The sequence below is a fragment of the Hyperolius riggenbachi genome, chromosome 3, assembly GCF_040937935.1.
Source record: "Hyperolius riggenbachi isolate aHypRig1 chromosome 3, aHypRig1.pri, whole genome shotgun sequence".
NCBI classification, from domain to species: Eukaryota; Metazoa; Chordata; class Amphibia; order Anura; family Hyperoliidae; genus Hyperolius; species Hyperolius riggenbachi.
In genome coordinates, this window is record NC_090648.1 from 366912718 (window position 1) to 366929266 (window position 16549).

Below are 16549 nucleotides of genomic sequence, written 5' to 3' on the forward strand. Positions count from 1 at the left end.
GGAAATTGGGCAGCGTTGTGTCATAGTGGTTAGCACGTTTGCTTTGCAGCGCTGGGTGGTCCCCGGCTCGTATCTCAGTCAGGTTACTATCTGCACAGAGTTTGTATGGTCTCCCCGTGTTTGTGTGGGTTTCTTCCTTGCAGTCTGGTTACCTCCCACATACCCAAAACTTACAGATACAATACATGCACCACAAAATAATTATATGGTAGGATTAGATTGTGAGCTCCTGAGCGACAGTGACAAGTCAATATACTCTGTACAGTGCTGCAGAAGATGTCAGGGCTTTATAAATAATAATTAAAAAAATGGACTTAAACTGAGTAAAATCAAATGTGGGACTGTGGAAAAGTATTGGCAAGCTGCTGCTGCAGAATATTTTGTTATAATAAGTATTATACTACTTAATTTCTTTTCTAATTACCTTGTGATTTATGCTCTGTCTCAGGCTCTCAGCAGCACTCACTGTATGCGTGTGTGTGTGTGTGTCATCATACTCCCGGCTAAAGCTACACACACTTTCCTCCTCCAATCATCTTCCACCCCCATCAGGCTTAGCGGCACACAACACATGGCACCATGCAGCCAATCAGGACAGTAGGGGATGTGAGTACTGTAGTGCCGAAGTTGCCAGGGCAACCAGAGAAGCTGCAGCTGGGTGTCCATGCAGCCAATCAGGACAGGAGGACGATGCGAGCGGCGCTGACGTTGCCACGGCAACGAGAGAAGCTTCAGCTGGGAGGTTAATGGGACAGCGCAAAACAGTCCTCCTCTCCTCCCACTCTACTAGTTGTGCGTCGGGCGGCATAGCGGTAGCAATGCTGGCGGCAGGCGGCCAGCAGAATGCGAACTCTAAAAGTAGGAGAGGGTGATTTATTTGTTCACAGATGCGCCCCCCCAAGGAGACTGACAAAGGGCGCCTATAGCACCTGCCCTATATGCACGCCTCCAGATACGCGTCTGAGCAGAGCCATTGCTAGGATCCTAAGATCTGGAGCACTTTTGGACACTCCAGCCGAAAGATGGGTGTGGCCATGCATTGGTGTCATGGGTGGAGCAAAATTTACATGAACTTAACAGCAGTCTAAGTAGGCCTGCAGTGCACAGCAAAATGTTGGATGAAGCTCCCGCCCATTAACGCAAACCAGAAATGCAGCATATCACATAAATAGGCTGCGTCACTTAAACATAACTAGGCAGAGTTACCTGGCTTCTGTGCTGGCTGGTCTGGCCTGCTGCCAGTCCCCTCCATAGCATTCCCTGACCTTCAAGTGTACCCCCACCCATGCTCCCACGGGCCTCCCATTGGGGCACCACAACTCCCAGCAAGCCCCCATAGAAGAACCACAGCTCCCTGCATGCCTTTATAAAGGCATCACAGCATCTAGCATAGCATCACAGCACCCAATATGCTCACATAGAGCCATCATAGCGCCCAGAATATACATTATTGCTGTGTGCTGTGGTGCCATGCTGGGTGCTATGGTGTCTTGCTGGGTGCTATGGTGCCTCTACGGGGCACGCTGGGTGTTGTTATGACATGCTGGGTTCTGTGATGCCTCTGTGGGGCACGCTGGGCACTGTGTGATGCCATGCTGGGTGCTGTGATGGCTCTACTCTGCCTGGGGGCATCCGGGGCACCCCAGAATAGATCTGGGGCACGTGCTATTGATCTTTGGGGCTAGCAACGCCCCTGGTTTACAGTACAGGAAGAGTTAAACTCCAGTTATCTATGCAAACTGTTCCCATCCCCTTCTTGCACCTCTGACACTGTAGTTGCCATTGGCAGGTTATGGTGCACAGTATCAATTGTTATGTACAGAGTGCTTGGGGGGCCCCATTGTAAAACTTGCATCAGGGCCCACAGCTCCTTAGCTACGCCACTGCCTCACATCTTTGGAAAATGGTGGTTGGAAGAATGTGCAAACTGCCCTGAAAATGTAAACCTTTCAACTGCTATTAAATGCCACTTCAAGGGGCAGTTTAGTGAAAATGATTTAGCATTAATCACATATCAGTTATTTAATATGGAGAGCATTAGTTTCTCCATAGATCTTGTGTTAAAAAAAGTAGATGATATCAGTAATTCTGCTTTCGCAGACAGCTGAGCTGCTTCATTAGCATACTAAGTGATGGACTTCACAGATAGCAGACATTGCAGCTGATTATAAAGCTGACTCACACACTACAGAGAGCCGTGCTGTTCTCTGTAACTAGCTCAGTAAATAGAAAAAACAGGCTGCTAATTAGTTACATACTTAGCAGCCTGTTTGTTTATTTACTTAGCTAGTTACATGTGAGAACAGCAGCTCTCTGTAGTGTGCGAGTCAGCGTTATAATCAGCTGCATAGATTCTGCTAATGTAAATTGTGCAGTATTACCACAGAGGGGACCAATTCATTAAATTGTCCATTTTCAGTTTGAATACATGACTCAGATGAATTTGAAAGATAAGAGAACTGATAAAATAGAGTTCTTATCCATTTATCCTATCTTGCAAGGCAGAAAAAAAAGGAAGTGACTACAGTGTGACCCTCACTGATAATAAATTATAACTATAAAGCACTTTCCTAGCATAAAATGGCTTCTGAGAACAAGAAAGAGATAAAAAGGGAAATTTCTTATTAGTGAGGGTCACACGGTAGTCACTTCCTGTCTGAGTCAGGACTGAGTCAGCCACTTACATACCTGATATTTAACGCTTTCAGGCAGAGAAAGAAAAAAAAGGAACACAGCATAGTTCTTTGTGTGCTAGACACTGTACATACACGTCTATCATTGTGTCACTTTGGGTATCCTTTAAACAATGCACATTGCCTGGTAGGGTTAGTTAATAAGATGCAAATCATTCCCAGTTCCTGCAGGATTATGTCAATTTTGTATGTTAACTTATGCAGCTTGAAAATGGACCAGCTGAATTCCAGAATTTGACATTTGCATTTCCATAAATTTGCCTGAAAGAGCTGCATGATCCGGCATCAACTTGGAAAGGATTGCATCTCACTGACCATCCCTGCTGCCTGGTTGCCCTGCTGATCTTCTGCCTTTAATACTTAGAAGCCTGGTACACACTTTAAATTATGATTGGCCAATCAATGACCAATTTTACCACATCCATGTAGAATGAGGGTTAACCGACACAATCTTCTCATAATAGTCAACATCTGTTGGCTCTCATATTACGTGGATGTGGTAAAATTGGTCAGTGATTGGCCAATCATAATTTGAAAGTGTGTACCAAGCTTTAGCCATAGACCCTGAACAAGGATGCAGCAGATCAGAGTCTTCTGAATGAAGTCTGGCTGGATGACCGTGTGTTTCAGACACTACAACAGCCAAAGAGAACAGCAGAACCACCAGGCAACTGGTATTGTTTAAAAGGAAATAAATATGTCAGCCACCATGTGCCTAGCATCTCAGGTTACCTTTAAGAGATAAATAATGCTACTGGGAATGGCAAACCACTGTAATACATTTAATGTTTTACTTTTACATATTGAAGAAAATGATTTCTACCATTAAGTTCAGGTTGGTAGTTTAAATAATGTTTGCTTTTATTATAGTACAAAATATTATAAAGCATATTGAAACCACACCATACCTTATTACTCCAAAAACCTCTCTATGACAATATAACTTTGATTTAAGAATATCAAATTCAGTATTTTACCTCTTCAGTTTTGTTATAGGTGAGACTGTAGTGGTGTCATATTTAGTAACTAGACTTTCACATTTGTAGGTGTTCCTTCAGATGTTCTTAAGATCAGAAATACTTGCATGCATTTCCAGATCTCTCTTTGGGATTCCTACAGGATATTCCACTCCAGATGCCTTGCCTGCTTTTTACATTTTTAGCAGTTTTCCACTTTCCCGTTTTGTTGAAGGAACATTGGGATGCCAAAAGTACGCCTATGTCATATCTGTTATATTAATATACCGTAGTATCTTTGAATACTGCGTTTCCCTTTGCTTATAATCAGCTTTGAAATTTTACTGGCAGCAGCATTTCTGCTTTGGAAAGTGCAGGGTAACAGATTGAGTTTGCATAGCTTTTCACTCCCATTGCTGTGTTTAAGTATATCTGCTTCTTCCTAGTCCCTGAAAGCTCTTCAACACAATTTTGCTGCAATTTTCTCAATTTGCACCTTGTGTACGGGGACAAAATCTGAATTTGCGAGATTACAAGAAAATCACATAGCGCTACATTTTCTATGCAGTCTTTTGGCATTCCCATAGATTTAACCAAAAGGCAAACCCGTAAAAATGCTACATGCTTTACATTTGCTGTTAGCGGGAAATCAAATTGAACCAGTGAGAAAATAAAACCACGGTTACTATGCTAATCATTCATGGCACCCTTGGGATTGGCAAATAACATCCAATCAAAAAATGGAATCTAAATGCTTTTGGAGTGTAATAGTTCATCTATTTATTTCTGTTGGTCAGTAGTACCTCTGCATTATTTGAGGAGTCGATTTCTTGGAAGTTTCTTATGGGAAAGGACTTGAGTAATAAGGTGAACCTTTTCCAATTTTCACTTCAAGTTGTGTTTTCCCAACTAATCCTCTCATCCGTCTTGTGCGACGTGTGCTTGTAATAAGTTCCACTTCAATTTTTATCTCATTGTACTTGTGCTGCAGTTTGCGTTTCAACTTTTGTGTTGTGCATGCTAGTAAAAGGGTGAAAACTCTGCCCTTGTGAGTTTTTCTTTTAAGCAATACCAGTTGTCTGGCTATCCTGCTGACCCTCTTGCTTCTATTACATTTAGCCATAGACCCTTAGAAAAGCTCAAACATCTGATCTGCTGCATGCTTGTTAACGGCGAGGCGACCTGGATTGAAATCTACTCTCCTGAGTGTCGTGAGTAAAACAGCTGGACTTTGATGCAATTAGGGGCGTAAGTTTAACCTGCTAACTCCAGAGTGAGGATTACATATGACCGGTTGGACGTGTGGATACTGTGCCTGTTCGCTTGCTGGCTTCTGGCACCTACCTTCTTTAAGAGATTGGTGCCAATTTGCTATGAATGTGGCCTTGTGCTTGAACTGTCTTTAACCACTTCACCACTGAGGGGTTTTACCCCCTGAGTACCAGAGCAATTTTCACCTTTCAGCGCTCCTTCCATTCATTCGTCTATAACTTTATCATTACTTATCGCAATGAAATGAACTATATCTTGTTTTTTCCGCCACCAATTAGGCTTTCTTTAGGTGGGACATTATGCCAAGAATTATTTTTTTCTAAATGTGTTTTAATGGGAAAATAGGAAAAATGTGGGGAAAAAAATAATTATTTTTCAGTTTTCGGCCATTATAGTTTTTAAATAATGCATGCTACTGTAATTAAAACCCATGAAATTTATTTGCCCTTTTGTCCCGGTTATAAAACCATTTAAATTATGTCCCTATCACAATGTTTGGCGCCAATATTTTATTTGGAAATAAAGGTGCATTTTTTTCAGTTTTGCGTCCATCCCTAATTACAAGCCCATAGTTTATAAAGTAACAGTGTTATACCCTCTTAACATAAATATTTAAAAAGTTCAGTCCCTAAGCTAACTATTTATGTATTTTTTTTAATTGTAAATTTTTGAATTTTTTTTTAATTACAAAAAAAAAATGGGGAGTGTGGGAGGTAATGAGTTAATTTTTTGTGTAAAAATCATTTATTTGTATGTGAAAAATGTGTAGGGTGTAGTTTACTATTTGGCCACAAGATGGCCACAGTAACTTTTTGTTTTAATGCGACCTCCAAGCTTCCTTCCGGAAGCTTGGAGGAAGTATAAGGAGGCTGGACACGTGAGTTTTTTCTCACAATGATCGCGCTGCCCATAGGAGAGCAGCGGATCATTGTGGGGCTTAGATCAACGCACGGGAATGGATTTTCCCGTTCATTGATCTCCGGGCGAGCGGGCGGCGGCGTGTTTACTAGCGGCGGGCGGCGTGTTTTTACGAGCGGGAGCGCGGACAGCGTCGGGAACGCGGAAAGTACGGATTTCTCCGTCCCTGGGGGTTAAAGGATGGAAAAAGGGACGGAGAAATTCGTACGGGCGGGGGTAAAGTGGTTAAATCCTTAAGTTCCATCGGACCTGCATGACCCTAACTGTGAGGTAGCCTTACTAACTTTGGGGCCCGCATGCGCTTGGCAAGGCTGTGGCTGTTTGTGTGATCAGATCAGTGTGGAGTGTGGTGGTAGTTGCAACATCGCTGTTTTTATGTTATGTCTTGCTGTACACTTTTAAACTTTGCATATTACCTAATAAATGACCATTTTTCTAACTTGTTTGGCCCTTGTCACGTGTCCAATTGTTATAAACAATAGTGTGGGCTAGGTTTAACTTACAGTGCAAAACAAAGAAAATGTGGTCTGGGTCCCAAAAATTCCCCTTACCCTTCCCAATTTTACACAGGTGTTTGACATTGTCAGATCTGACAAGATTAGCTGCATGCTTGTTTCTGGTGTGATTCAGACACTACTGCAGCCAAATAGATCAGCAGGGCTGCCAGGCAACTCGTATTGTTTAACCTCCTGAGCGTTATGCCGCTCAGGAGGTTTTGCAGCCTCATAGTCCCCCAGTATAAATCTAACAGATCACATTCCTGCAAAAGCTTTAGCTAGCACTAGGCTAACTAGTATTGATGGCCAGCACACCCCGTTCGCTTCTGATCCCCCTGATCCAGCCTCTTATACATTACTCAGCCTGGCTCCAGCGATATTTATTTTTAACATTGCAATTTTTGAGCTAGTGTTCCTCCTTAGTATCTTATCTTAGTACTATTATAGGACTTCCAGAAGAAAAGCAGTGTTTGGAGTAAGTTTCTCCTCTTTGACCTTTCGTATTGCTACTTTAATGTGCTGATGACTGGAGATGGATTTATTCTCAATTCTACTTTACATCTGCTCCAGCTTTTGCAACTACTGAATGTTGGCATGTAGCTTTAACTGTAGGAATCATATGATTATGTATTTTTCTTTATATTCTCTAATTATATTACCTGCGTGGGGCTTTAATAATTTAACATTTACATTTTTTGCTGCCTCCCCCAGATCCCAGATTGTTCAAAGTCGATTCTTCTCTCTACCACCCAGTGAAGCTCCAGCCAGCTTCACTTCTTTTTATTTTATATATTTATTTCATTTTGGGGGGGGGGGGGGGGGGGGTCAATGGCTGGCTGGCGAGGCCCATTTAGGTGATCAAAATTGATGATGTTTTGTATGGCGAGATTTAGATTTTTTTTTGCCTAACTTAGGTGATAAAGTTAAGGCTAACTAGTTCAGCAATGATAGATACCAACATCACAATCAGAACTCAGAGGCTTTTGAGCAGCGCAGATTGTGCAAATAATGGTGCCATTATTGAAGAAAAGTTACCTACAGATGTACTTTACTAGTTTGCTGGCATGTTTTAATCCTGACTTGCCAGCAAGCTGCTCCTGTGTAGACAGATCACAGACAAATAATTCCATCCCCCAGACTGTCTCATGACTCCACAAGCAAGGGGAGGGTGAAGAGGCAGGAGCAGCGATGATCGTAATCAGCAAAATTACGATTTTGCAAAATTTCACATACATTTTTCGCAATTACGTCTATACGTAATTACGATTTGCAAACTAAATTGATTTCGCAGTCATTCGTAATTTCGCATAAAAATTTGCATAATTTTCGTGCACTTTTGAGTAATTTTGTGCCGAATTTGGAGGTTAATCGCAAAGCCCCCATACACGGTACTGACACCAAAATGAGTACCTATGTTAAAGGGAATAGTAGGTACAAGGGAAAAAAAGAATTTTCCAAACAGACCATATCGTTTTTGAGAAAATCGATTTAAAAAATGCAAAGGTTTTTAAACTGCATTTTTAACCACTTTACCCCCGCCCGTACGGATTTCTCCGTCCCTTTTTCCATCCTTTAACCCCCAGGGACGGAGAAATCTGTACTTTCCGCGTTCCCGCCGCTGTCCGCGCTCCCGCTCGTAAACAAGCCGCCCGCCGCTAGTAAACACGCCGCCGCCCGCCCGGAGATCAATGAACGGGAAAATTCATTCCCGTTCGTTGATCTAAGCCCCACAATGATCCGCTGCTCTCCGATGGGCAGCGCGATCATTGTGAAAAGATACAAACTTACCCAGCCTCCAAGTACTTCCTCCAAGCTTTTGGAAGGACGCTTGGAGGTCGCAATAAAACAAAAAGTTACTGTGGCCATCTTGTGACCAAATAGTAAAACTACACCCTACACATTTTTAACATACAAATAAATTAATTTTACACAAAAAATTAACTCATTACCTCCCACACTCCCAATTTTTTTTTTTTTTTGTAATTAAAAAAAAAATTAAAAAATGTACAATAAAAAAAATACATAAATAGTTACCTTAGGGACTGAACTTTTTAAATATTTATGTCAGGAGGGTACAACACTGTTACTTTATAAACTATGGGCTTGTAATTAGGGATGGACGCAAAACTGAAAAAAATGCACCTTTATTTCCAAATAAAATATTGGTGCCAAACATTGTGATAGGGACATAATTTAAACGGTTTTATTATCGGTACAAAAGGGCAAATACATTTCATGGGTTTTAATTACAGTAGCATGCATTATTTAAAAACTATAATTGCCGAAAACTGAAAAATATTTTTTTTTCCCACATTTTTCCTATTTTCCCATTAAAACACATTTAGAATAAAATAATTCTTGGCATAATGTCCCACCTAAAGAAAGCCTAATTGGTGGTGGAAAAAACAAGATATAGATCGTTTAATTGTGATAAGTAATGATAAAGTTATAGACGAATGAATGGAAGGAGCGCTGAAAGGTGAAAATTGCTCTGGTGGTCAGGGGGTAAACCCCCTCAATGGTGAAGTGGTTAAAATTACGTCTTTTTGAAAGTTCTTTTTTTGACTTGTACCCACTATTCTCCTTAAAATATGTAGCAATAGTATGTAGGGAGGCTTTGCTATTAACTGCCAAAGTCGGCAAAAGATTTCACGAAAAATTAAGCAAAATTATGAAATACTACTATTACATACAAAATCATTTATGATTTGCCCTGAAATTTCACGTTACGATTATGATGCAGAAATGCGAATTTTGATGCAAAATTTCAGCCCATCACTGGGCAGGAGGGTGAGAAACACTGTGTAATTCCTTATCTTAGTAGCTAAGCATTGCATAAAATGCAAGCTCTAGTTTATTGGCTAGCTTAAAAGAAAAACTAAGCTTTTAGCTTGTAAACCTTCTTCAGACTCTATTCCAGATGACTGACAATCTTAGAACAATCAGAAGGCAGTGAAGCTAATCTGATCTAATCTAATTACAAGAGATCTTGCAAGGATTGTGAGGTATTTACGACAAATAGATAAGACTCTCGGTTTACTCCTATATAGAAAAGAGAGATTTTTTTGCAGACCCTATCCTGTTCACTGTATGCGGCTGGAGCAAAAAGTGTGTCAGTCCTCTTGCATACTACCTGGGATTAGAGATGGCCCAAAACGCCGATTTTAGGTTCGCAAACTGCCATAGACTTCAATGGGGAGGCGAACTTGAAAAATTAGAAAAAATTATGCTGGCCAGAAAAGTGATGGAAAAGAGGTTACAAAGCATCTAACACCTGGAGGGAGACATGGTTGACTGGGATAGACGTCAAAAGTCCCGGAAAAAAAAAAATTAGTTTTCACACAAAGCAGTGTTTCAAGGGCAGAAATCACATTCAATGCTAAACTGCAGGCCTAAACTACTGCGTGTGTATACATCAATCAGGTCAACCCAGGTCAACTGCTTGGAAGGCAGCTATGCTCACCACTATACCACCATTGGCCAGGAATCAAACCCAGGTCAACTAACATTACAGGCTGAAGCCAGCCATTTCACTCATCTCTTCAACTGCAAGAAAGGCCCAGGAGTTGTCTTAGCTACCGTAATATCTATGTTACGGCAGGGCCCTTATTACACTTTCTCTTACAGGGCTATGGAAACCGCTTTGCCCATGCGATAAAGCGAGGTGCAAAAATGAAATCGTGCCTAGCAGAGGATGGTTTCAATCCATCAACCTCTAGGTTATGGGCCCAGCACACTTCCGCTTCGCCACTCTGCAGTCGGCTTACATTTGTATACAATCTTCAAGTTTAAGAAGGGTACATTAGTTCCCTTCACAAAAGGCAAGGCCGTCCCTGGGTGGGCTTGAACCACCAACCTTTCGAGGGGGAGGAGGGGGGGAGGAGGGAGGGAGGAGGGGAGGTAAAAAAAACAAATTAAAAAAAAAACCACAAGAACAAGATTAACTATCAAAAGAGCTGTTGTAGGGTGCTGTTTTAGGAATAACAATCAGCCAAGAGCAAGCTAACAAGCTTACAAGAGCCTAACTAATATTTTCCTATGAGAGTGTGTCAGCAGCTTTCCCTTCACTAACTACTGCAGGGAGACGAACGACTGTAATGCCCAGCGATGGCTGCCTTATATAAGGGGGGGTGGCTCCAGGAGATAGTGTAGCCTGATTGGCTACAACGGGCCTGCTGACTGTGATGTAGAGGGTCAAAGTTGACCCTAATGGTGCACTATGGGGGTGAATCGAACTTCCGGAAAAGTTCCACCCAAATTTCGCCTGGAACCGTTCGGGCAATCTGTACCTGGGATTCCAATTTTTTATACAATCAGATTTTTTTTAATCAGATTTAGAGGAAAAAAAAAAATCGGAATTGCAAAAGGCTTCATACAATAAAATGTTCCTGGCAGTGCTACATTACTATGTACAGGAACACAGGAATGCATAGCTGTACTGTAAATGGTAACATAAGAGTCTTTGGCCTGTCATGTTACCATGTAGACTGTACACTATGTGCAGTGTGCCATGACCAGGGCCGGATTTAAGCCAAGGTCACATAGGCCATGGCCAAGGGCACCACAGGATCAAGCGGTGGGTGGGCAGCAGGCTTTCTATACAGAAGTGGGAGGGCCATATGGCTTCTTACACTAGAGAAAAGGGGGAGGGGTCATCAAAAGTGGGGGGGTCAGACTATTAACTGGAGAGGGGGGGGGGGGGGTTATCTGGGTACCTATACTGGAGTACTGGAGGTGTTGGGGGGGGGTCATCTGGCTGTCTATTCTAGAGGGAAGGGTCAATGGGCTACCTATACTGGAGGGGGTGGGGGGGGAGGGACATCTGGCTATACTGAAGGGGGTAGCTGCTGACCATTGTCATGGATGGTAAAGAGTAAAAATCCATCCCTGGACATAACTGACTGCAGCACACATGGGCCTCAAGGTGAAGGAGCCCTGAGGTTTGGTTCACAGTGGCCATTGTTTTCCCTGCCACAGGAGGAATGCACCCGGATAGGAAAAGTGGCACTACACGCTATCCATGTGTTGTCACATACAGTGAAGTATACAGTTGATAAAAAAATAGGCTTCACTGCCACTGTTAGCGTGTGTTTTGTGCGCTGCGTTGCCATGCACACGCGCCATTATACTACAACTAGGGATGATTGGAACAGGCGATTTCTGATATCGCGGTAATTCAGCGTTCTGCTGTAACGAAATTCCATCACCGCTACATTCCGGCGGATCCCCGTGGTATTCCGCAGAATTCCATATTCCAGCGGAACCATTTCCACAATGTTAAAGGGAACCTAATGGATGTTTCATTTTAACCGCCAGAGACCCAAATATAGAAAAAAACGTAAAAATTTTTTTTCGAACGTTCACATGTTGTTATAGGAGGCTTGTGATCCCTAAATCAGTGTTTTTTTTTTTATTTTGACATTTTAGTAACTTTTGGGGAGGATGTTGTAAAATTGCAACGCTGGGCCTGTAAGGTAGCAGAATTTCAATAGTGTCACTCTCTCTCCTTGAACACATGTAAGGAATAATTAAAAGTTTATTTGTACTTTACAGCTTATAAAGACCTACCTAAGTTTATGTATATACACAACAACAATAGTATAATAAAGAAAAAAGTAATTTTTATTATCAATTTAATACAAAAAATGAGTATCATATAAAAAAAATTGGACCCAGACTATGGGCTTGATTCACTAAACCATGAAAACACATAGCACAGCCTTTTTCACACCTTTTTTTGCGTTTTCGCACTATTGTGAATTTGTTTGTGTGTAAACGTTATTTTTTTGCGCTTAGCGCTAAAACGCACATTTTTCCCTGTGAAGCGCCCATTGACTTCTATCAGCGGTAATCAAGAAATTTCGTGTTTTTGCACAAAAAATTTCATGTTAGCGCAAATACGGGCAAAAACGGCCACGCTATGAAATAGCACTAGTGCAAAAATAGCACTTGTGCTATCTTCATAGCACGGTTTTGTGAATCGAGCCCTATATGTGCATGTTTTATTTGTTCATTTATTCAGTTATGGTAGTTCCAAAAAAAAGTTATTTTGCTCTGAAAAGCAGAGGCGAACATTGCACTTCCTGCAAAGTGTGTTGGTATAGCCTTTTGCACAGTGTCGGCACCGTCCTCTATCGGCTTTGATGGGAAAATGTCCAATCATGTCCTTGCAAACTTCCTTTGGAGGGTGTGCATTTGACTTTTTGGCTGTCATGGCAGCTGAAGAACCTCCATCATCTGTAAACTGCCTCTTTTGGGAAGTCAAGGTGCCCCCTCTTGATGAAACTGGGCTTGCAGATGGTCGCCCTCGCTTTGACACTGACCCAGCCGTTCCGATCAGGATAAGAGAAGATGCCAACTGGGCCTGAAACATTCTCCTGTTTAGCATCTGTTTCTTTGGGATATCCAAAGCTTTGCAGTCCCTTTTGTACAGGAGCCAAGCATTGATCACAGCTAGGATAATGGTGTGCCAGAAGAAGTAAAGGTACTAGCGGCAGGACTTCAGTGGAAACTTGTATTTTGCTGCAAATGAGTCTAACAAATCCACTCCGCCCATGAATTTGTTATAGGCAGCCACGATATAAGGCCTCTCAACTTCAACAAATCTTTTGGCAGTTTTGTCCCAGCGTTGAATCTTCTCCACTGGTTGTGGGCCAGCAAAGGAAGACACAAGTGTAACCTGTCTGTTGTCAAACCATTTCACAGCACAAATGTTGTGATTTGACTCCACTCTGACATCAAAGCTTCCTCTTCCCTTTTTCTTCAAGCTTTTCTCATCCTCAAGATTACAGTTTGGAAGGCGCACTTGTCTGGCTGTTCCTGTGTAATGAATTCCACAATCCAGCAGCCTAACTATCAATGGGATGCTGGTGAAAAAGTTGTCTGCGTAGATCTTGTAGTTGTGACTATGTGGAAGTGTGGAAGCAAGTTTCATCACAACATCCCCTGATAGTCCAAGTTCAGATCTTGCCCGTATTCCATTCACACTGCCTTGGTACACATCAAAATCACAAAGTATACCAGAGATTCCAGTCCTTGCCCACAGCTTGAACCCCCATGGGTTTTGCTTGCCACGCATGTACTGTTTGATACTGCTGAATTTCCCCCTGAAAGGGATCATCATTTTATCAACAGAGTTATGTTCTTCAGGGACCACTTTTAGGCATTTCTCTCTGAAAGCATCAAGCCATGGTCTGAGTTTCCAGAGTTTGTCACTTTTTTGTTCCATCTCAGACACGGTTAGATTGTTCACAAAATGTAATGATGTCAACAGAGACTGGAATCTGTTTCGTGACATTACATCAGCGACAGGACTGTATCTTGTGTCTGCTTCCCAGTACATACGGACTCCAGGCATTTGGACAAGACCCATCTTCAGATACATGCCAATCATCTGCTCTATTTCCTTTGTGTTTGTGTTTATAGATGATCCTTTCTTCTGAAAACTGTACTGATTTGTGTTATCTGCCAGAGCGTTGATCAGATCTTCTGTCACAAACTTCTGAAAGTACTCCAGTGGTGTGCAGAGGGAATGGACATCATTACTGACATCCTGACCAGAAAAATCAGTACTGGGAGAGATGAAATTCTTTTTCAGCCATCGATATCTGTCACGGGGCCCAGCCTTGGCATCAGGATGTTCTGTCTCTGTTGGGATGATTTGAACATCAGAAGTTAGGTGGTCATCGGGTAATTTATTTTCCTTGTCCACTTCACCGATAACTCCATATTCCTCTTCGTCACTTGAATCTGTGTCAAAGGGCATTTCCAAGTCACTGTCCCCATTCTGGATGGCCTCAATTACATCCTGCACACTATACATGATTTGGTTTTTCTTGGTTTCAGACATTCTGAAAGTTGAAAGAAAAGCTAAGTAACTACAAAGCAAATTAACTAATTATTCTAATGCAAAGATTCACATGTTCCTAAAACTTCACACTTTCCATTCCACAACTTCTATCAAGTAGACCTATTGTTCAATTAGACATGCAAACACTTTAATCCTCACCTCCTAGAGATTTATCACCTTCTCAAGTTTAAAGTGCAGACAAAACCTTGCTATCACTTTGACCCACTGTTGTAAAATTACAACATAGAAATAACCAGCTCTAAATCTCTTAAAATCAGTATATTCAATGATGACATAAAATCTGCATGATCTACACATATTAATGATCACATAAAAAAATATTTCAAGCTTTTCACTTACTTTAGTCCTGATGTATCCCGTCCAAAACAACAAGATGATGTACTCCAAAGCAGGCAACAGGGTTGTATGAGTTCATGGCCAGATAAACAGACCTATTTACACATTAAACCATCCAATGGTGTTGCAGAACTGAACAATAGGTTCTATTAGTAATGTACATGAAGTTTTAAAAAGAAAAAAAATGGGGGAGGGTTTATTTTTGTAGCCTTAAATGTGATGTTGTAATATTACAACACTGGGTCTCTGGGGGTTAAACAAATACCAGTTCCCTGGCAGTCCTGCTGATAACTTTAGTTTTAGTGGTGGCTGAATCACAATCCTGATTACAATTTTTTTTTTGGGAGCAGCAGTAGGCCAAAATATAGGGTAGAATATAACGCCAGACAGCTGCAAAAGCTGCATTTTTATGATCTTAAAATGCAAAAAAAAAAAAAAAGGAAGGGAGACCACTTGAGGCTTGAAAAACAGCAACATTTTAATTTAGTCTGTCTAATCTTCATCATGAATCAGTGAGCGGGGCCTTGTAATCAACACTGATCCATGACTCGTTCATTTTAATGAACGTTAGTATGTCCACATTGTGGACAGACGGGTCCGTTGGTCGGTGACCACCCCACCTGCAGCACTAAATACTTGCTCAAAAAGAACGCTGGCGGCGGGGCATGCAAGAACCTCTAGTGCATACTGAACGAGTTCAGGCCAGGTATCCAGGTTTTGTCCAATACTCCATGGGGTCATCACTCTCCATATTGTCTGGAGCACTGGCTGACCCCAAGTAATCATTCACCATACGGGCCAGGAGCTGGCGGTGACTACTTTGCCCGCTGGTGGTGCTGCTGCTAGAAGGAGTATCTGACATTGGCTGATAAAATTCCTTCAACATACTCAGCAGGTTCACAGATTGGCTATTGGTGCTGCTGCTGGGAGTGGGAACACCAGACCTTTGCTGAGTATGATGAGGCTTGGTAGCTTGGGCCCGGGATACAGGTTCAGTAAATGCATCTAAAGCCCAACGAAGAAGGGCATCCCAGATGTGGCTCATCCTGTCATCTGCTTGGGAAGGGGGGGGGGGGTATGAACTGCCGCATTTTCCCCTTCCCCCGGGGATCTAAGATGGTGGCCACCCACATGTCGAGCCTTGATTTTAGAGTTTTAATCCGGGGGTCCCTACGGAGGCACTGGAGCATATGCGCAGCCATAGGGAAGAGATGTCTGCCATTAATCACCTCTTCCTGGCTGTCGGAACTGTCATCATGCTCCAACCCCCGGACAATGGGCTCTTCCGCTTCCACAAGCTCTGCCTCCTCGTCCAGGACTTGAGCATGCTCACTCACTCCCCCAAGACAATAGGGAGCACTTCTGATATGCTGCAGTGCTCCTCACGGACCAATTTTGTTGCCTGCTCAAATGGCTCCAAGACTTTACACACCTGTCCAATCAGCTGCCACTGGTCCCCAGTAATGTAGTCCAGTGGCCCTGTTCTGGAGGAAGATGTCTGAGACAGGTATAGCCTGACCTAGTGCTGGGCGAACAGTGTTCGCCACTGTTCGGGTTCTGCAGAACATCACCCTGTTCGGGTGATGTTCGAGTTCGACCGAACACCTGATGGTGTTCGGCCAAACTGTTCGGCCATATGGCCGAACTAAGAGCGCATGGCCGAACGTTCCCTGAACGTTCGGCTAACGCTGTGATTGGCCGAACGGGCCATGTGGTTCGGACCCGAACGCGCTCTGATTGGCCGAACGGGTCACGTGGTTCGGGTAAATAAATACCCGATACACGTCATTTCTCCGCCATTTGTCTGTGGGTTTAGCTTTGGGTAGGCAGGCAGGGTAGTTTTCTCTCCAGCCAGGCTATCCAGGGTCCCCCCAGTCATTGTGTCGCTGCTGGGAACAGTAGTACACCGCTCACCCACACTATATAGCATTGTGTTTACTGCCACTCTGTGTACACCGCTCACCCACCACTGTATAGCATTGTGTTTACTGCCACTCTGTGTCTCTG

At 42.6% G+C, this 16549-nt stretch overlaps 1 protein-coding gene and 1 long non-coding RNA gene across 2 annotated transcripts in view; both read right to left on the bottom strand.

Annotated features, from left to right (window-relative positions):
• LOC137561574 (uncharacterized) overlaps positions 1 to 936 on the bottom strand; it is a 31844-nt gene extending 30908 nt beyond the window's left edge. Inside the window, exon 1 of the long non-coding RNA XR_011030058.1 lies at positions 425 to 936. This is a non-coding gene — a long non-coding RNA (uncharacterized lncRNA). The remainder of the gene's footprint in view (positions 1 to 424) is intronic.
• An 11887-nt stretch (positions 937 to 12823) lies between these two features.
• LOC137562341 (piggyBac transposable element-derived protein 3-like) lies at positions 12824 to 14185 on the bottom strand. Its single transcript, XM_068273677.1, has one exon. The coding sequence runs from the start codon at positions 14183 to 14185 to the stop codon at positions 12824 to 12826; it is 1362 nt and encodes a 453-aa protein (XP_068129778.1).
• Positions 14186 to 16549: the final 2364 nt, after the last annotated feature.